Here is a 21,717-nt window from a genome sequence, read left to right on the forward strand (position 1 = left end):
ACAGTGAAAAAAGAAGGAACTTTGTCCAGTTGTTGTGTCATTTCATACAAAATTTATTATAACATCCGCAAAATTGACACTTCCATTAAGCTTCCATACCATGCAAGAGAAATTCATTCGAGACAGAGCCCTGTTTGGAGCTTTTGGCGGAAATGGAAAACGAAATTTTAACCCACAACCAAAAGTTAAAGTCTCGCACAAAATACAGTGAATATTCCTGGGATATATGGTACTCCTGTGGCAAATAATTGCGATTGAAACATGAGCTTCTCTTTGATTTTATTTTATTATTTTTGTTATTATTAAGAGAATTGACAAAAATTGTAGGTACGCCAAACTTCATTCTTTTATAATGGAATAATGATCCAAAGCTTGACATCAGTGCCACTATGCTGCAGCGTTGTAAATCTCTGAGAGCTTAACAGCCATTTGTGTATTAAATTACAACGTATATATAGCTTTTAGGTACATATCTTGCCTATCTTGCACAGAAAATTTCACATGACTCTCTAATGTGTTCTCCTTGGCAGGATTCTTTACATATAAAATATGCCGGAAAGTGGAATGTCTCTGAAAGCTCTGACTAAGTTTAAGGCACATGAGACACTATAAATATAACGACTAGGATAGAAAACTGTCTGCAGATACACTATCTCCTGGAGTTCAGGACTATAAAGTGAATGAATATGTACGAATAGCCATATTTAACTCTAAGTAGGGTCAAGGGAGCCTTTATGGCTACTTGAAGAAGAGGTTTCCTTATGTTCCTTGCATTTGACTTAGTCATGAGAATAAAATTCTGGCTTACAGTACTTTGAAAACATCTGTTCCAATAAATTATATTGTATCCTATAGTTAAAAGATCCTTCTGAAAAAGTGCTCTCTGCTGTCAATTTAAACCACTTTAAGGCCTTTAATGAAGCATGTATTACCTTTTCTTCGGTAAAGGTATTGGAACTTCAGGAATCCGGGAGACACAATTTTCATACCCTCGATTTTACTGCTTGAACTCCGCAGAGAGGTCATAAATACCCAGATTCCTCGATTTTTTTATCACCAAAATTTCTAGCCGGCACCCTCCGCATAATCTTCGCGATTCAGACGATTTTTTCGAAATGGCGTTACGTTGTATATCCGTCTGTCCGTCTACACTGAGAGAAATCCGAAAATGTTAAAACAACATTCCGGAAATGTTAATTTTACCCTGCAGTATTGATCCGAAATCGGTGTAAATATTACCCTTTTTAGGTGTATTAGGGGTTAAAGTTACCCTTTTTTCATGTTGATTTTACCCTCAAAAGGTGTAAAATTAACATAAAAAAATGTTGATATATTTTTACACCTAAAAGTGTTAAAGTTATGACGAAAAAAAGTTAATCACAGCCTGTTTTTTTTCTCAGTGTATTCATCTATCCGTTTGTCTGTCATTTCGTTACTATACCTAGAGCCCACACGGTTTGAGATAGAGACTTGGAACTTTCGGGGAACCACCCTCCAGAAATCGACCCTGGGGCCATCCCTCCCCTTCCCTACCAAAACAATGTTTTTTAGGATTACTCGAAAATGCGTCGTGAGACTTTTTCTCATTTCTGAAGAGATTACCTCACCCCAAATGGCTCTAAATGGATCAAGTGATAGAGCACTCGCTATATGATGCAAGTGTCCCGGGTTCGAATCCCCTTTAGGTCACTAGGAATTTTTCTGACATTATAGGTGTTCGGACAAACATAAGAAAATACATCGTACAAACATAAGAAAATAATAACTTTAGGTAATCAGGAAAAATTATTTTCTTTATGGGACACCGGTATTCCAATCGTCCTCAAAGGGTTTAAAGAAATACGAAAATCTACAATTTCTGATATAAAACAACAATGAAGTTTGAGGACTACAAGTACGCTTGAGATCTATAAGATGACGTGGTTCCTATCTTGATTTGACGTTTCTGTCCGCCATTTTGAACAACTGTCGAAATATAAAACTTACCCATTTGGACTAAAATTTTAGTATATTGTAGCTGATGTCAAGGCCTTTTCAGAACGTATCTACACTGAGAAAAAAAAGAGGCTACGATTAACTTTTTTTCGTCATAACTTTAACACTTTTCGGGTGTAAAAATATATCAACATTTTTTAAAGTTAATTTTACACCTTTGGAGGGTAAAATCAACATGAAAAAGTGTAACTTTAACCCATAATACACCTAATAAGGGTAATATTTACACCGATTTCGGATCTATACTGCAGGGTAAAATTAACATTTCCGGAATGTTATTTTGACTTTTTCGGATTTCTCTCAGTGTATGCTGCGGTCTAGGTTAACCCTTTAAAGACAAGACGCATTTTTCTGATCGAAAATCAATAATAAAAAAGAAACTAATAAAGAAAATTAATTAAATATCTTACATTTAGCCTTGGACAATCCAACAGAGTCTGATTCGGTATAATTTCTTCTTATATAAACGATAGGAACAAAAATAGCCTAAAAATTTAAGTAATTTTTTTGACGACACAAATGAATGATAATTTTTACTCTAATGAAAAATATTATATGTATGAGTAGTGTACTTTCTATTCCCAAAACGGTTTTACTTTAAAAAAAATTGGAAATATAAAAAAAATAATATAAATAATTTATCAGTGCGGTCAACTGAAAATGTGTCACTTTTGAGCTTAAATATTTACTAATAGCAAATAGTTTCAGATTTGCAAAAAAATATCCTAGATTCCCACAACCGTCTACTTCAACTTTGGGTAGTCAGGAAATTTAATCATTAAGTTAAGCAATCATCTAGATGCAGAGGCTCAAACTGTAAGGCTTGAATACCTGGAGCTTAAACGAAATTTCCTAAAAACCATTAAAAATAAATTAGTCTTTCATTTTTTTCATCTTCGTTAAAACATTTTTTTTCAGATTTTAAATTAATATGCTGTTTTAAAGAAAAAAGATTTTCTTCGCTTGTTTGATAGATTTTATCGATTTTATCCCCTAACGATTACGATGCTGCTTTTTTAGTGATGATTTCAATAAAGAAAACGCCTCGTAGTTCTGTATTCATAAAGGTGTCAAAATTTTCAACTTGGAGCGCCTGTATCTAAACAATTGCGTGACCTAGATAGAATTATTTACATATTCCGAAATGGTTTCGGCATCAGCTACAACATACTAAAATTTTAGTTCAGACGGTTGAGTTCTAGGTTTTGACAGTTATTCAAAATGGCGGGCAGAAACGTCACATCAAGCTTGTAGATCTGGTAGATCTCTAGGATTTTATTTAAAGTTCTCATATAATTGGATACATATTATTCAATTATTTTCCTAGTACAGTTCTAGAAAAATCATCAAATGCCATTATATGACATAAATCAAACGGTCTAGAACGAAAATAAATTTTAAAAAAATATTTTAATATTTTAATTAAAAAAATCGAAATGGAATATTCTAGTCAAATGAATTTAGAATAGATTTAAGTAATCTACTACTCTGAATCTGGTTTTGGAATTAGACTTTCAGATAACTTTTTGACGGAGTCGATTTTTCGCAAAAAACTAATGTTCGCATTTTATTGACTATTACTGGAACTACAAGTATCCGTTTGTAGATAATTGTATCCTATTTGGTATATTATTGTATCCCTATATAATTTAACATGGTGGATCAGATCGGGGAAGACCATTAATAAGTCCAATAATTAAAGGATAGCCTACGGGTAACAGGCAGCAAAGTCAGGATCGAGGGGTAACTCATTTAGGGGAACTCGAGCGAATCTGCCTGCGGAATCCTTACATGTTTTTGGGAACTCGAGCCAATCTGATTGATTTTGAGTTACCCCTTGGTCAGGATAAAATTTACGATATTAGTTTGATACTTCTTTCATCAAAAATCCCTGACTGATTATCTTTAGCTGAGATTCTTTACAATCTCAGCTTTTGTGGTCCGAGGTAAAATCCGATTTCGTTAGATCGAGTCTAAATTTTAGATCACAAATATCATATGCGCGAAAAATCGATTTTCGTGGATGTTGACGTCCCGTCCGTTCGTCCATCCGTCCGTCGTATAACCGCTTTTGATGAGAGACCGGAGAGAGATATCGATAAGCGGTTTTCGGCAAAGGTTAAAAAATATAGATGATCCGCTAGAAGTAAATGAAGTCAGATCCACACCTCCATCCCCTTTTCGCCATTTTGGAACACCACCAAATTTTGTTTTCTCAATTATTCAGCACCTATGGCATCGATCGATCTCAAATTTTAATATGTTACAGATGGGCCTAAGAATTTTCGACTAAAGAAAACTTAATATTTCCGGTTCTAAATATAATTTAAAAAACTTTAGTGATTTGGAAAGCTCTCGTTCAATGCTAAAACAATTTAAACGACGCGACGCGACGGTCCGATTAATCAAAAAATGGATTTTCGAAAATTCGATGTCGAATATTTCGAAAACTAAACGATCCATTTTGATTTAAAAACACGTTTTACTTAGATTGACATGAGCAAAAAAAAGTAAATGGCGACTTGGGTCAGCCTGACCCTTACAATGTCCAAAAAAGCTCATTCGAAGCTCGCACTGAACGTTGCTTTTTCGTATTTTATTCATCTTCAGATTTGCAAAAAAATATTTAATTTGCCAAGAAATTGCGACTTTAGTCGATGATTACTACAAAAAAAGCATTGTTATTTATCAAGTCGAACGTCAACATTTGTATAGATTTCCATGGAATCTGACTGAGGAGAAATGATAATGACAAAATGATAAATTTTGTATCATTGCAAATTATGGCAAGAGCAATTTCCCTTATGAAAAATTAAGTCAATGGTATGTTTCATCTTGGGAGTTCAATGGGCAAACAGAGAAGATTGTTGTTGGAGAATTGAATTATTAAACAGAATCCCAGTGAGGACCTCTGTTGAAATGCTATCTCTGAAGATGGAAAATATTTACCTGCGTGGATTCCAGAAATGTTTCCACTGAGTTATTTGTAATTTCCGTAGAAGTAATTTGTTGATTAAGGCACCACAGAAACATTTGTCAACAAATGGTAACCAATGTCTTTGAAATTTCCTTCCGGGAGAATTTTTAATCAATTAAATGCCTTGACTAACCTTTGGTATTACCTCAACCCAAAATTAAACAATTTTCCAAGCGGAATCAACAAAAGCTCTAATAAAGAAATTGGAAAAAATACTAAAGCTCAATCAATGCTGCACAATAGTCCAATTAAGGTGTTCCAATTTCACTGAATATACTAAAAGTTCTCCAAACAATAAACTATGCTGCATTTCAAAGAAACTGAAAGCTTCCAATGGTTATGAATATTGTAGCAACAAGGATCTGGTGAAGCTTTCAATAGTAACTTCGTTGAACTTACAATTTTCATTCAAAGATTCAAGTGAAAGTTTGCAATTTTGCGGATTGAATTTTCTTTTTGCAAGTGAAAAGAATTTTCTTTTGATATAATTTTTTTTCTATCTTGAGAGCATGATTTATTCCTAAGAAAATACCCATATCTTAGTCAGAATTATTGAAAAGTTTGTGTGGCAAATCTGGTAAGAAACTTTCGAGTGAAGTTCAACCTCTTCCTATTGAAGTTTTTCTTAAAAGTGAACTTTGGCTCTTATAACCATAATCAGAGTGCATTTTTCTTTCGCTTCACAAAGTTCTTGACATAATCAAGAATCTACCCTGAAAAACCAATCATAAGCCTGTCCTACTTTATAAGGGCTATGATTCATGTGCAAAATAATCTTAACGTATCGTACATCAATTTTTATGGTTTCGTTGTAAATTCAAAACAACTTTAGGGTAGCAATTAAAATTGAAGCCTTTACTTTTGCAAAGAATGCAGTAAAAATGAAGCATAAAACCCGCGAAAAAGGCGTAACCAAATAGTAAGTTTATGCAGAAAAAATCGCTTGCAAAAATCTTGCAAAAGTCTCATTGCTCTACAGTCTACATAGAAAAATGGACAGATAGGCCCAGATCAACTTGTTGTAGGTGAGATTCTTTACGTGAGGTAATTCAGGGTAAAATACTAATTCGATTTAGGCCTGAAGTCGGGAGATCTTATTCAGTAAGTTCAGTAATTTTGAATGTAAGTAGGGACAGTGCCTCTAATAAAGTGTCTATCAAAGTGTTAAAGACGGGGGAGTATCCTAAGATCCAAAAAGCCCTGCCATAGTGAGTCGCTCCTACGCTTTTTCAGAATGGTACGGACGGCAAATCTCTATGCTTGGTATACGGGTGCAAGTGTAGTTTCATAAGTACAACTCTAGAATGACAATCCATAAAGTAACTTGACTCCACACAAGAGAAGTACCTAGCTCGGAGAACATTGGTGGGCCAGAGACGAGCAGTTTTATAGAAGCGGCTTATCAACGGCAAGAGAATTGGCCAAACTCTCGATTTGATGCTTCTAACTAAGAGAGCATATCGTCAATGAAAACACCCAGGTATGTATATCCCGATACACAGGGAATGGGAATCCAAATGCCTAACCACTGGGTGCCGATATACAATAGGGTCAATGGCAAAAAATATCATTGACTGTACCTGTAGCTCCTGATCTTGGTGATAAAAACCGAACCGCTCTTGATTTGGTACTAAGAGCCATCAAATGGTCTACCAAATGCCCTCTAACCAGTCAAAGATCATGAGTGACTTAAAAACTTCGGGCCAGGCACTACCTTTGCAAGCCAAAGTGGTGATGTCTGCACGGACCTCAATTCTAGACACTTTTAACTCAAGGAGACCATTTATGTCCTAGGTCTCGGGGCAAACCTAGGACAAGGTAGCTGAATCAAATTCAGAAATGGAATACATGCATGGGATGCTAAATTGGATGTCATGGGCTCGCGACCCCAATAGAGATAAGCGATTGAAAATGATGAAGATGGGGTGAATAAAGAATAGCAGCCCAAGAATGGTACCCTGTAGTATACGAACCCTAACGTCTGCAAGAAAACTAGTGGTATCACCCGTACCGCTTTTGCTCTGCCTCTGAGGTAGAAAGTGAACAAGGTCAGTGTGACATCCCTCATGTCAAGATTCTCCAAATTATGTAACAGAATTTCATGAAATACAGTGTCGAAAGCCTTGGACACGTTAAGGAAAACAGCCAGAAAAATCTCACCGGTATTCAAACCACCGTAAACCTCATCGAGAACCACCTTCATAGTTATTTCTGTACTTATCCCCTTCCTAAAACCAGTAAAAACCTCTTGATCAACCGTGAATTCCATATCCCCGCCAACTTATCGTATGCACTTACGCCTCAATAAAAGAGTCTGGATATGCGATAGTTCTCTGTAGCAGCCCAGACCGTTTAGTGTTGAGTGCGTGAAACCTCCGTGGTTATGGTTTTTTTCTGATTTGAAGGGATATCCGACAGCAGGTTCAGGATCGATAAATTCAATCTTCTCCCGTGCAACTGCGCAGTGTTCCGCCTCCTCGTTCCCCGTTCTCTCACAGGGTCCAGACACCAAATGAAGAGTAGTCTCACAGTTAAGCGAAACCATTTCTATCATCTTTCGGCCCTTTCGGCAGTCAAACACATAGGAAGAGCGGGAATTATATGGAAGTTTTACACGGTGATGACCTTTGTACTTTCTTCTGATTATTAGAAAGTCAGAATGCTTACGAACATGTTAAACCTGGCAACCATCCTTGTACCTGCTGAGCGCAGTCTAAATACTGCCATACCCTCCTCCGCTTTGATATAAAGCAGAAGTGGAGGCAAGCTTAACATAACCTCTAGAGTAGCAGCAGGTGCTGTTCTTATGGGTCCGGTAATTGCAGGTCAGGCTAATCTCTGAAGTCGCTGTACTGCCCGAGAAAAATTTTTATATTCAACTTTTGACTATCATACCAGGGTCCCAGACCAGATGAGATCAGAGGTCTAACTACGTTCATACGTCTAAAGTGAAATTTTTGACGACAGACCCGAGGATTTGCCGAATAGAGATCGACATGAAAAGAAAGATCTAGTGGCTGAGGTAATACGGTCCACCAAATGTCTCTTTCATGTGAGCCTTTAGTCAAACTAAATACCAAGGCATTGTACTTTTCCAGTTCATCTGACAACAACGTTATTTTGATCCCAACCCCATGTGGCCATCGCCGTCTTAGCGTCAACTTACTACTGGATCAAAACTCTGGAAAATCCCTTCATTGGTGTTTCGGAACCGTATCTATGCACGTAGTTCCGAGCTTTATAAGTTTGTAACTTCTTCTAATTTACAAAATTTACTGGAGAGGCGTGGCTTATTTTTCCATTATTGTGATTTTTTGTATTTTTTAGACATTATGAATATGAACCTGGATTTATTCAGGGTAATAATGGTATTCTTCTATCTCTATATCTTGAAACATTTCAATATCAGTTAAAATCAGTTTTTAGGTTCTACGGAAAAAAATCTGTAGGCGGGGCTTACTTGTACTGCTGAATAAAGTGTACATAAATTAAATAAAAACAAATAGAATGTGAAGAATGCAGTTCATAAATATTTCTTCTCAGTGCTGAACACTAATTCCCCACAGACTTCTAATTTATTTCTCATTTTGCTTATACTCTTCACGTTGGGGCGTTTCTTTAGTCGTTTATTAAAAACACTCATATGGCATACTCAATATAGGGGATGATATTAATTAAAAAAGGGCTTGTCATCATGGGGACAGAGATTTAATTTACACAGAAGCCCCCGGAGATAAAATTGTCATTCATTCACTTGCAGGCATTCCCCTGAAATACCATCCACATTTTAGAATTTCCCCATGCAGAACTCATATTTCTTTACTCACGTGCAAATTAGCCCTCTCGCGTATTCCGCAAATTCTGTTGGGGTTTTTCCTCCGACGGAAATTGCGTACCGCCTCCTTAATGTGCCATTGGGGCTTCATCCGGGGGCCTTGTTTGAACTAATTTTTTTTCTATAATAAATGACCATTTCTATCCAAAAGAGGAAGTCACGATGGAAGTCAATTTTCAGGCCATAATTTTGGATGAATTTCCACGTAAAAAATATATACCCAAGTGATGAATTATTTAAATTCAATATCTACCTTTTGCTTTTTTTTCACAGGTTGAGGGTGTGGATTTAATTAAATGAGAAAACCCAACCTTCATCATCATTAAAATATTGTGAGTAGAATTTTTGTACTTTATGGAAGATTTTGGGGAGATTATTTGAAATCACAGCTTCTGCAATATATTATGATATCGGTAGACCATCTCAGATCGAAATAATACTCAAAAGAAAGAATTTTTCAAAGTATGTTTAAAACGAAAATGGAAAAATAAATAGTACTTATTAAAAAACGTTTTTCTCAACTAGTTTAAATAAAACGAACACTAAATAATAATTAAAAAAACCGTATTTTAAATTAAAATTAAATAAAAATCATAGTATATAATTCTATTTATAGAAAAATTTAGAAAAAGAATAATAAACTTTAAATCTGAATTCATTTTTGGAAATAGGCTTTCAAATAACTGACGTAGTCGATTTTCAGGTATGATTAAGTAAGGAAAATGTGTACACTAAAATAGTACAAAATCTAAAATTTTGATTGTTAATTATATCGTTGGAAGCACGAACCGATAGGTCCCTTTTTAACTCTGAGCATATTGAATGCAAATTGTGTAAAATATTCCCTTGGTATTAAATATTTTCAACTATTGTTGAAAAATATCAAAAAGCTAAAAGCTATTGAACTCGCAATCAATATCGATGATTTTTACTGCTCAAACTCTTTTAAGAAACAAATGTTGAATTTTACAATAAATGTTGTGTAAAATGATTCAATTTCAATTTAAGACGTATATTTCGGTCGAGTTATTGAGCAAAATTCACGTAGAATATTAAATATTCACAATATTCATAAGAGATCGTTTCGTGAAAACGTGAACATTTCACATTAAAGGGGAATACGAAATAAAAAAAAAATGGTTCAATTATTATTAGTAAACCGATTCATAACCGATAAAGTCCGGCAGCCGGTTTCGAAATTTCAAGACCTTTCCAAAAAATCCACATTTGACCAAATTGATTGAAATATGAGCTTTTCAAAGTGACCTTCAAAAATCCAAAATTAAATTTCTCCGGTCATACGTGTGCTTGGACGAAATGTTTGTCTATTAAGGGACTTTTATGAAATTTACAATTAATATGAGCATGTAAACTTAATATGAGTATGCAGGTAAACAAAAAATCGTTGCATTTCAAACAATTTGATGCCCGAATTTCTCTCTAATTCAAGTGACGTTTTGGTCCCAAATGCCCAAATTTGAGAGAGTCTACTGTATTACGGAGGACACTATATCACTTTTAAATAAATAAAAATTTTGTAATCGCAGTAAATTTGATTTTTGTGAAGACCATCTTGAGACGGTCTTACCTGATAGAGTCTTAAAGGGGGTGATCGAAGATCAGAAGTTGATATCTCTTACTGTTTGATCTATAGCCCTTTAACTAGTTGGTATATACGACCAACAAAAATCATTTACTAATTCTTTACTGATTTTATTACCGATTGAGACCTGAAATGTGCAAGTAGAGGGTTAATATTATAATTGCTGACTGTTAACGCTCTGGATTTAGGCTGGACAATGTCCAAAGCCTGAGCGTTACTCTCAATTGTAAAAGTATCATTATGGTACTGGAAGCCCAGCAGTGAAGAAATAAACCAAATTACTTAGAGAAAGTTGTGGTGTTTTTCTTAAGGCCAGGACATCTCAGACCGATAAATTTTAGTTGAAATTTTCAAGACCTTTCCCTAATATATTTAAATTTAAGGAAATCTTTCCAAAAATAAGACATCCTGGTTGAAATTTAACCTCCAAAAGTTCAAAATGGAGAATTTTTCGATCATGTAATAAGTATACTAAACATTTTATTTCAGTACACATTTATACAAAATACAAAATAGATTTTTTAATGTTTTTGAGGAAAAATTGCTTTCTTTTGTTATTTTGAATATATTTATTTGAGATATTTCTCGCTATTGAAGGGTTAACGTTAAACCATAAGATGTTATGGGAATAATATGTACACTAAGTAAGAAAAAACTTAAAAAGTTAAAATAACTCTATGGCAGAGTTGAATTAACTCTATGAATATCGATGTAATTGTTACTCTTTTTCGTTGTAAATTTTAGTAAATAGGGTTGAAACAACTCTTCGTGCGAGTTGAATTAATTCGTCAGATATCGATGTAATTTATACTCTTTTTCGATGTAAAATTTCATCTCGCCTGAAGTATATGCTTAAATGTTTTCGCTTTAAAAATATACTTCAGTCGAGAAGATTTTCGTGTGAAAAAGTTCATATGGAACATCAACTAGAAATATGCCTAACAGTGTTTCATGAAGAGATGTGCATGGAACTTGAGATCAGGGAAATAATAATAAAGAAAATGATAAAATAAAAAAGAAACATAAGATTGCAAAACATTATTCATTTTGGGATTTGAAAGAGTTATTTTAACTCTTAAAACGAGCTATTTTCAGTCTTGAAGAGTTATTTACACTCTTTTGTCATGTAAATTTGTGGGTAAAAAAGTTAAAACAACTCTTCCGAATATTACACCTAAATAGAAGTAAAATCAACTATAAAATATAATTAATCGAAAATCACAACGAAAAAGAGTTAATTCAACATCGATTCGATTAAGTTTTACTCGATTATTTTTCTGAGTGTACCTATATCATTTCTTTGAAATACTTCTTCAGCATTTTCACAATTTATTGAAAAATTTTTAATTTACATCAATTTTTCACTTCCTGAAACCCCTACTACAATTCGACGGTTCCATTCATATTCTATCTCAGAATGAAAGCTTTTCAGGAGAACCATTTGAAATTGGTGATTTTCTATGCTGCCCGTGTAAATTTTTTTCGAGAAAGTTAAATATCTTATTACCCGAACGCCGGATGACCGCCAAATTTTCAACAGTTGTAGATCTCGTTCCCAGGAACAACATATCTCGGAGTAATATAATTCTAAGTCGACTTAGAATAGTATGGAATGGAGCCGTCGAATTGTTTCTGAGCTCAACAGTTCAACAGGTTTTCCAAGAATAATAAATAAACAAGTCATTACTGGTAATCCGCAAACTACTTGTACTTCTTTAAGTTTTATACGACCGATTTTCTGCGGGCAGGAAGACTTCTTACTTCTGGGTGAACGTGAAGGCGTTGAAAAAGCGCGCGCTGTCATTGTAAGTGAGGTTATGTTGAAGATTCGTGCGTGTGATTTGCAATCTTTGGAGTGATCCGGCTGTGTAAAAAATGTTCCTTTTGCGGCAAATACGCCGGAATTGTGTGAGAAACTTTAGTAAAAGTGATAACTTCCTGATTCTGGGCATTGAGACATCATGTGACGATACTGGAGCAGCTGTACTTGATGCCAGAGGAACAATCCTGGGAGAAGCTCTTCATTCTCAACAAAGCGTTCACTTAAAGTAACTAATAACTTTAATATTTAGCTGTAAATTGTTCCTAAGTACAGTTTTATTTAGGTATGGAGGAATTATCCCTCCACTGGCGCAGGAAATGCACCGTGAAAATATCGAGGGTGTTGTGGAGAAGTGCATTGAACGGTCAGGGGTTGAGATTAGCGATTTGGCGGCTATTGCAGTCACCAATCGTCCGGGACTTCCCCTGAGTCTGCTAATAGGGCTGCGATATGCTAAGTACTTGGCTAGAAGTCACAGTAAACCCCTAATTCCCATTCATCACATGGAAGCTCATGCCTTGACTGCCAGACTGACATCTCAAGTAGACTTTCCCTTCCTATGCCTCTTGGCATCCGGAGGGCATTGTCAGTTGGTGCTGGTTAAGTCTCTGGGTGAGTTTTTTCTCCTCGGGGAGACAATTGATGATGCACCAGGGGAAGCACTGGACAAAACTGCCCGCCAAATCAATATTCATAACCTTCCGGAATACCAAAGTATTTCTGGGGGTGCTGCAATTGAGGATGCAGCTAGAAAATCCTCAAATCCCCACAGATTTGACTTCCCACTCCCACTTTCCAGCCTCAGAGATTGCCAATTTAGCTTTGCTGGACTCAAAAATTCAGCCAGGCGACAAATTCTGGCTTCCCAAGCGAATAACGAAGTGGGTCCGGGTGAGATGATTCCCCATTTTGAGGACTTCTGCGCAGGCTTCCTCCGTGCCATCACCAGACACCTTTGCCATCGAACTCAGCGAGCAATGGAGTTCTGCGAGAAGGAAGGACTCATTGAAGCTGATGGGAAGAAGTCTCTGGTGTTTGGTGGTGGAGTAGCCTGCAATGATTATGTCTTTGAGGCTCTATCGCAGCTGGGAAGTCTCATGGGCTATGACACTTACCGGCCGGAGAAGAAATTCTGCACAGATAATGGTGTTATGATTGCCTGGAATGGCGTGGAGAGGTCCTGGATTTATTTTCCCTATTTTCCAGTTAAAAGAATATATTTTCATATATAAGATCGCTTTTTCAGGTTTCGGGAGGATTTGGGAATCGTGGATGACATCGATTCAGTGGACATTGAACCAAAATGCACCTTAGGATCATCCCTAATAGAGGAAGTCAAACAGAAGCATCTGGCTTGCAAGTGGGCTAAAATCCCTCTTCTGCGAGAGGTTGTTAAAAGTGATAAATAATAAACGTACAAATGAAATTCTTTTAATTTCTTTTATTAAATGGTAAGTCTAGATAAGCTCATGGTAGCTGAGATTCTTTACAAAGAGACTTCGGAGTGTCAAAATCAAAAAAATATGACGTCTTAAAATATTAGTTCCAGTCCAGAGGTCAAATTCTCGAACGTAACCAGTGATAACTTACTAGCCAAGGTTGTGCTTTTACATAGTAAAAAATATTTTTTTACATTGTACATGTAAAAAATATGTAAAAATGTAAAAATATGTAAAATGTAAAAAAGGAAAATTAAGCATTTTTGAATCTTTTAAACATTTCCTGTAAGCTATTAATATTGATATTGTTTCCGAGGAATACTATTATTATTATTATTTATTAATTTCTCAAGAAATAGGGTTCGCCCCTCTTACAATATTTGGCAAAAGAATAAGAAAAAAAAGAAAAAAAGTTATTATCAAAATTTAAGTAAGTAGATATAAGGCAAAGGCAATATTGAGAAAAAAGTAAATTAAATTATTAGGACTGAGACTGGAAGTAGTCTGTTATTCCGTCAACGGATAGTCTGGCATTCGGGGGAATAGAATTATATAAAACTATCCCCTTGACAAAAAGCGTGCGGGAGAGCTGATTCGAGCTAGAAAGAAGTAGCACGACAAATTTACGATTATCCAGAGACTGGGCAATATCATGTTGTACACGAAGTAGCACAGAAGTAGTGTTGTGCCCAGCGCGAAATCTTGACTGAAATTTAGCAAGAAGACTCGCAGAGTCTAAATAAACAGTGATCTGCTCGAGAAGTAATGGGCTCAAAGTCTTTAGAAAGAACAGGTAATAGCAGGTAATAGATTTATTGGCAGGGGCCCATCAAGCATAATAAAAAGTAAAGCTAATTTTCACCTTTCCTTGTAAAAATTTATTGATATGAAGTAAGTCAACGATTTTGTATACATAAAACATACTCTCTGTGGTAAAATAACGTTACTATTTTCTAATTAATCGTTCTTCTTCCACAGATTGGTGTTTCAGAATATTGTCTGTATTAAATCTTCAACATGTAGATTTTTTTACCTTTAACGTATAATAGAATAAAAATTAACATTGTTAGTAAACATGTAAAACAATGAGACATAAAAATACAATTTTTTCCACTATATCGCAAATAGGCAAATAGCATGATTTGATCAATCAATTTTTAAAATTAAAAAAAAAATACTTTTTAATAATTTATTATAGTAATACACAGTTTCCTTTATCAGACTTTGATATAATGACACGTAAAAGAACTTGTGATTTAGTGTATTTTCAACATTTGCAATGTAAATATAATACAGTGATATATTGTCTACATTATTGATTATCATTTATTCAGAAATTCAAACTAAAAGAAGGTACTTCAAATTGAAGAATTGATCAAGAATTATTTAGTTGTTTTGGTGTATTAAAAAGCCGATCAAAATTCCAGGAGGGCAGGAAAATTAAGGACTTTGTGTTCTTAATACAGGGGATTGAAACACACAACGTAAAAAAAAATAAACCAGTAACATGTATTTTTAAATTAATCTTTATTAAACAAAACGATCATAATTGTGTATAAAATACGCACTACTTAAGTTAAGTATGATTAAAGTCAAAGGCACTGCTTCAGTATAAAATGGTGAATACTATGTTTAAATCCCGCACAACTTAAGCTTAAAATGATTTAACTTGTATGTAATACACACATAGCTTCAACACGAAAAGGTTAAAATTGCATATAAAAAGCGCACAGTTGCAGCACAAAACGATTAAAATTGAATATAAAATCCTCACAGCTTTCGAACGAAACGTTTAGCAATTTAGATCGTTTTTACTCGGATTCGGTGTAGATTTTATTAAAATCGATATAATATCATAATTTCTTTGTGAATTTTTGGTAAATACGTTAGTCTCATTTTAATAACGATTGTTTTTAGAATATTATCACAGAAACATTCATTATCACAGAATCAGTGTTAGCAAGGAGACACTGATTCTCTTCATGAACATTGTTTTCTGGAATGTGATGTCTTGGACAAGGTATAAGGCAAAATCCCCAAAAAAAAATTATTGTTTCGAAGAGATCAGGAAGTAAATCTTAATTTCAATGAATTTTACAATATTGATAATTAGCTGAAACCGCAGAACAATTGGAAAATTTCATGGGTATGTAGATATAGATGTTCAAAAATTATTAATTGTTTAGATGGGTACTATTATATTAGTTCAATCGGGTAGTAGAAAATTTGAATTGGGATTACTAGTAAATTTCATCATGCGCAAAATATTTTACTGATTTAGAACATTATTTTGCAGTCATTCAACCGAATAATTGTTATTTCCCATCTCATCGCAATATTTTATGGTCTTTATAATTTGTCGTATGCCAGAGGAGAGAATGCTCAGGAAACTGTGTGAGCGAAATCCGGAGGGGGCGAGGTGGATAGGGCGTCCCCAGACGAAATGGAAAAACCATTGTGGAAAATGTTCTCAAAACCCTGGGGGTGCTGCGACGCTCTGATGGAAGCTGGCTTTGGATCGTATGGAATGGCTAGGTGTTGTGCAGGAGACCTTGTCTCTTAACGAGACGTAAGTGGCCACTTAAGTAAGTAAGTCTTGTATTTCTGAACCCGACCGCATCGGTCACAATCGGTTATGGATCGGTAAAGTAACGGTAATAGCCCAATTTTTTTAACATAATAATAATTTAGGCAGTTAAAAAACATTTCAAAAAACGAATTACTCTTCTGCAAAAATATCATCCTGAGATAGCATATAGTCAAGTGTGCTAATCCGGGCGCTTCGCAATCTGGATCGTTTATGACTAATCCACTTAAGATAATATCTTTAATTTTTATTACCGTAATACAGTCACTACCAGTCACTACAGTAACATAATATAACTACTCAAGTTTGAGTTTCACTAAAAACTTTTTATCACTGATATTTTCGCTAATGACAGCTCGTTGATTGAAAATATTTATTGTTTTTTTCCTTGTGAAAAAAGTATTATAAATCCAAAGGTTTAATTAAAAGTGAATTAGCGAAAAGGCGACCTAGTTAGTGCATACTGACTTACCCAAGCAGCAATTTTTTCTTAATATAGTCTTGTAGAATTCCCTAAGTAAGGCACTATAGAACCAAAAATCTATTTATTTACTTATAACGCTCTTGCTTCCATCACTGAGATTACTATAAGTAAAGTGGCGCACTCTTAAGGATCTTAAGAGCTTCTACAGGAATTTCAACAGAAAATTCTCACTTTAAGTCTTTTAAAAGTGCACTAAAAGTCTTGTCTAATACTTGGTTCTATAAGGCAGCTATTTTGCTTCTTGGGTATTTCAGTATTATCATTATTTTATAAATTTTTATTTATAAACAGTGAATAATTCAATGGATTTAGAAGAAGTAAGAAAGAATTTAATCAGTCCAAAAACAAGCGTTTAAGTAGCACTCTTCGGAAAACGATCCAGTTACCCCACCTTACTGTAGTACAGAATGGAAGCGTTGAATTGTACCGTACATGAAGTTAATATTCCAACAGACAGTAACAAATACCACTCTTTCTATCATAAATTCCAAAATAAATTATTGTTCGTCATTGTAATATTTTAATATTTGTCTTATTTTAATTAAAATCTTTCTGAAATATCTGCATTTTTTTCGTGCTGTGATTTTCCTTTAATTTCAAATAGCAAAATAAATGAGAAAATATTGAGTGAAATTCCCTGAAAATTCCTTTTCATCCTTTAGCAGAGAATTTTCCTCGAAATGAGAATTTATCGGAGACTTAATCAAATTATCGATAAACAGTGCAGGAAGAGTTGTCCAGCTCGGAGGAGTAGGTGGAAAGTATGGGAGATTGATTGTGAAAATTCCGTAATTCAAAAGTTGAGCTGAATAATGGTGTATAGAGGAAAAGTTTCATCAGATGCAAAATTGGGAAGTTTCGACTTTCTCTTTGGCTTATTTTGAATGTATAAATCGCTGTTCATAAAATTTAATTAAGTCCTCAATGGAATGTTGTATTTTACTTGAGGAAAACGGATTTTGCACCAAGTCACAAAATTGGTTTGAAATCTTCTCATACTCCGCCCCATTAAAATGTGCAATGAATGTCTGCCCCGTCTCTTTGTCTTACCCCACGAACTTCGCTACTTCCTTTTTCCCCTTCTGAAAGTATGGCGCAATAGAATATTTTCATATTTTCCTACTTTACCTGATGAATCCTTCAAGTTACTTTACCAGGGAATTTATAAGAGAGGTCGGAGGATGAGATGGGGTTTTTTTCGCGAGTTGAAAGAGACTACGATATGAGGATGGAAAATTCGTTTAGATAATGCACAGCAGTTTCACCCATTAAAGAGCTTTTTTATATCTCTGCTCTATTTCTTTAACCCTTCAAGGACGCAAAGAACCTTTCGAGCTAATTACACAAAAGAAGCCTCTTCAACTCAATAAATAAGGTTTTGGTTTTTTATGCCGATGCACTGGGTTCTAATCTCACATCAGTGTATAAAGCCTTATCGTGCAGTTCTAAAGAAAAAAGAACATTTTTTTTTAGAACTTTAATGTTCACAAATGCTTCTGCAATAACGAATTGTTTTTGTGTTGGTTCCGGTCTTGCCTGTTTGGAGGTTTTAGAACAGGACGAGAACTGGAGAAACAGCCGAGACAGGAACCAACACATAGAAAAGTCGATAATGTAGAAACACTAGAGAACAGTCTTGTACTAAAAAAGTGTTCCAGAAACCAGCATTTGATTGGTGGTATTTTCGGGTTCCTTGGTGTCTCCCGAGTATTTATCCTGAAGAAAGTTATGGTTTCTGAGCTAGATTAAGATGGAAATCTTTAAGAAATTGGTTAGAAATATTTTGTGAAATTTGCTTTATCTCAGAAATGGTGCATCCTAGGATGTTGGTATAGTCTGTTGTTCATAAGTAATTCAAGTGCATAATTTTTGGATAACGATAAGTTTTATGATCATATTATATTTAGGAGAATATTTTTGTAAACGATGTAAGTCGTCCTGTGCATCCTTTTTAATGGATTTGAAGGATATTTAGGGATTTATGGGGAAAATCTGAAATATTTCAAGGAAAATGAGGGGATAGGGATATAGTTCGTTCCTGGAATATCTTCCTTGAGTCCTGCTCTACACATCCTTGAGTCATTCTTTCACACCAATATCCTAGGATGTACAATTTTTGAGATAAAGCAAATTTCACAAAATATTTCTAACCAATTTCTTAAAGATTTTCATCTTAATCTAGCTCAGAAACCAGACGTTATGGACTATAACTTTCTTCAGGATATATACTCGGGAGACAGCAAGGAACCCGAAAATACCAGTTATTTGAAAAAAAAAAAACATTTTTTTGCTGTTGCACAGTGTAATTACAGTCGTGAGATCCACAAGGGCTATTTCTGAGATAACAAAATCACGGATCCTGTAGTAGCGATTGATGTGTCTCCTTTTGGTATGAAGACATATCCCAAGTATGTAGCGGTTCAGAGTCTCTCATCCAGGATCTATTCAGGGCCACTCGGTTTAACAGTGTGTCTGTTCATAATGTCAACAATGTAAGGAATCCGCTTGGTTCAGTATTTCGGGCCGAAAAAAGCCAGCTCTGTACAAAGGTCCCTCATAAGAAACTGTTGTACTTACCTCAGCGTAGGATTTTTCAATCACACGAATTGAAGTGCCAGCAACACCCTTTGCTTGGTTCGGCGCTATTACTTACTTACTTACTTAGGTGGCGCCTACGTCCCATTGGGGAACAAGGCCTCTTGCACTACCCCTCGCCATTCTCCGCGATTCAAAATGATAACCTTCTTTCCAGCGCTTCAACACACCCAGTTAAGGACCTCATCCTCTATTTCCTGCCATCTCCTTCGGGGGCGTCCTCTTCGGGGAAGGATCGAACTCCTTCCGACTTTGCATTCAGTAGCTTCGTGGGCGCTATTTTTGATCGAAATTTCTTGTCCCGATTGCCCCTGTACACACGAGACAGCATGGACCCGGGAAATAGGACGATAGCTATCAGGTCGCGCCGGGTCCCTTCCCTCTTTCTTAATCAGAGCTGTCCGATTGTTTTTCAAAGCTCAGAACCCAAGTCATCCCCTTCACTACCCCGTTTTTCTTTTCAATTTTGGATATGTTTTATAGATTACCAGGTGGACATTTCGTTCATATACGAAAGGTCAAGGTCAAAGGTTAAAAAAGCTCCAGAGAGCGTATCTCTCAACCGAATACTATCATATTTTACCTTGTTGGAAAGGTCTTGGAATTCCTGATAAGACTGAACTGGTTCCAATCTTTTATAAACCGATAATAAATCGGTTCATAGCCGGTAACTAATTTTTAGTCGAAAATCAAAGTTTATTGATAACTTAAAATTTAATGTTTTAGTGAAATTATCTTATATCAAATATTCAAACACTTAATCGTTCTTAAAGAGTTAAAATACCAGCAGTGGTAGGATATAAAGTTCAGTCACTATCTTTAAATACAGGAGACAGTGAATGGGAATAGAAGAAAAAATCCAGAAAAGAAGCTCTTTCTTCACGAGTACTTTACACAATTCTAGAAAGATGATGCATCGTCTAAAATTACCCCTATCAGAGGGAAACAAAAAAAAATATATTAAAAAAAAATCCGAGGACGTTGGGGATGAAAACTGAGATTCATCCATGGTACTTTTATCTGAAATTGCTGACAATGTATCACAATTAAAGTGCTACAATTTTGTATTATTGTACAGAGGGATGCATACAGCAATAAAACTTACCTCGAGAGTAATTTTCCATGTTGGATTGAGGGGTGTGGGTGGCAATGAATAAATTTTAGCCCATTCAACATTGCCAAGAATAAGCACATTCTTTTATTCTTCTGTTCAACAGCTTCCCAATTCATTCTTTCACGTCACTTTCTACCCCATTCACCTACCCCAATCTCCCCAATACACCATGTCTCATCGTTTGTGCAGAAAACTCACTTAAATTACAAATTGTTTGTTGTTACACGGAAACTTCTTTGTGTTCCTTTTTTTTCACGTCTTTTCTCCAAGAAGAAAGAGGTTAATCATTTCAATTTCAATTACACTTTTCTGATGTTTTCGTTTGCACATCTGTTTGCTGTCTCAATGAATCATTCGCTGAAGCACGAGCTTTTTCTGAAACTTCTGCAGAAAGCCACAATAAATTTTCTATATTTTTGTAAAAGCACACAATAAGCGTAAAATTTGCAAAGCAATAAAGAGAATAGCATTAAAAATTGCCGAAGTATTTCTACACGAAATACATATTTTGTGAATACGATGGATAAATGGTTTGTTTCCTGAATAGAAATAAATTCAGCAACAACTTTTAAATCTATTTTGTTCTCTTCCACTTTATTGAAACAATAATAGCAATTTTTGCTTTTGGCATTTCAAATTTGTTACTAACATTACATGCGGTATTTTATATCCAAAAAATACGAAAAAGCATCTCATCTTTGGGGAAGGTGGGAAGGTCTATTGTGGTAAAGTTTCTAGATGTTAGAACACGCCCCTCAAGTTTTCCCAGCTTCTGAAAATTCTTAGCTATTGCCCGTGGTGTCTGTTTAAACGAAATTACTTTGAAACATTTCTAAAAGGAGAAGGCACAGTGTCTCAGCTGAATGCTCGAACACATGAGAAAGAGTTCCCTATGAATTATCTTTTCGCATGATCGGTAACCGATTTCAATTCAGTTGCAAATATATGTATTTTAAACTGAATTCAGCTAATCTTAAAACGACACTCGCGATGCAGTTCCATTTTCGTATCTGTGGTTAGCACTTTTTGTTCGAGAACTGCTGACCGGTTAGCATATTTTTGCTGATCGACTCAGTAAAAATATGCTGAAAACGTAGCCTTATTCTGCTAAGTGTGCTCTTTGGTTACTGATAAAATTGATTCGAAAATTTTAAAATTTAGAACAGCGTTCAACGGCATTAATAGGTGAGGGTCTTAAGTCTTAAGAATATGACTTATTTGTAATCACCACAAAATCTCATGTCATCCGATCGGCCCCAAACTTTG

General features: G+C 35.2%; 1 protein-coding gene across 1 annotated transcript; it reads left to right on the forward strand.

Moving 5' to 3' along the window:
• The first annotated feature begins 11,957 nt into the window (after positions 1 to 11,957).
• On the forward strand, positions 11,958 to 13,664 carry LOC129802160 (probable tRNA N6-adenosine threonylcarbamoyltransferase, mitochondrial). The gene is made up of 3 exons (XM_055847757.1): positions 11,958 to 12,458; positions 12,516 to 13,409; positions 13,479 to 13,664. Exons 1-3 carry the CDS (start codon positions 12,286 to 12,288, stop codon positions 13,639 to 13,641), a joined length of 1,230 nt encoding a protein of 409 aa, XP_055703732.1. The 5' UTR covers positions 11,958 to 12,285; the 3' UTR covers positions 13,642 to 13,664.
• The last annotated feature ends 8,053 nt before the right edge of the window (positions 13,665 to 21,717 follow it).

This window comes from Phlebotomus papatasi, chromosome 2 (assembly GCF_024763615.1).
Source record: "Phlebotomus papatasi isolate M1 chromosome 2, Ppap_2.1, whole genome shotgun sequence".
NCBI lineage: Eukaryota > Metazoa > Arthropoda > Insecta > Diptera > Psychodidae > Phlebotomus > Phlebotomus papatasi.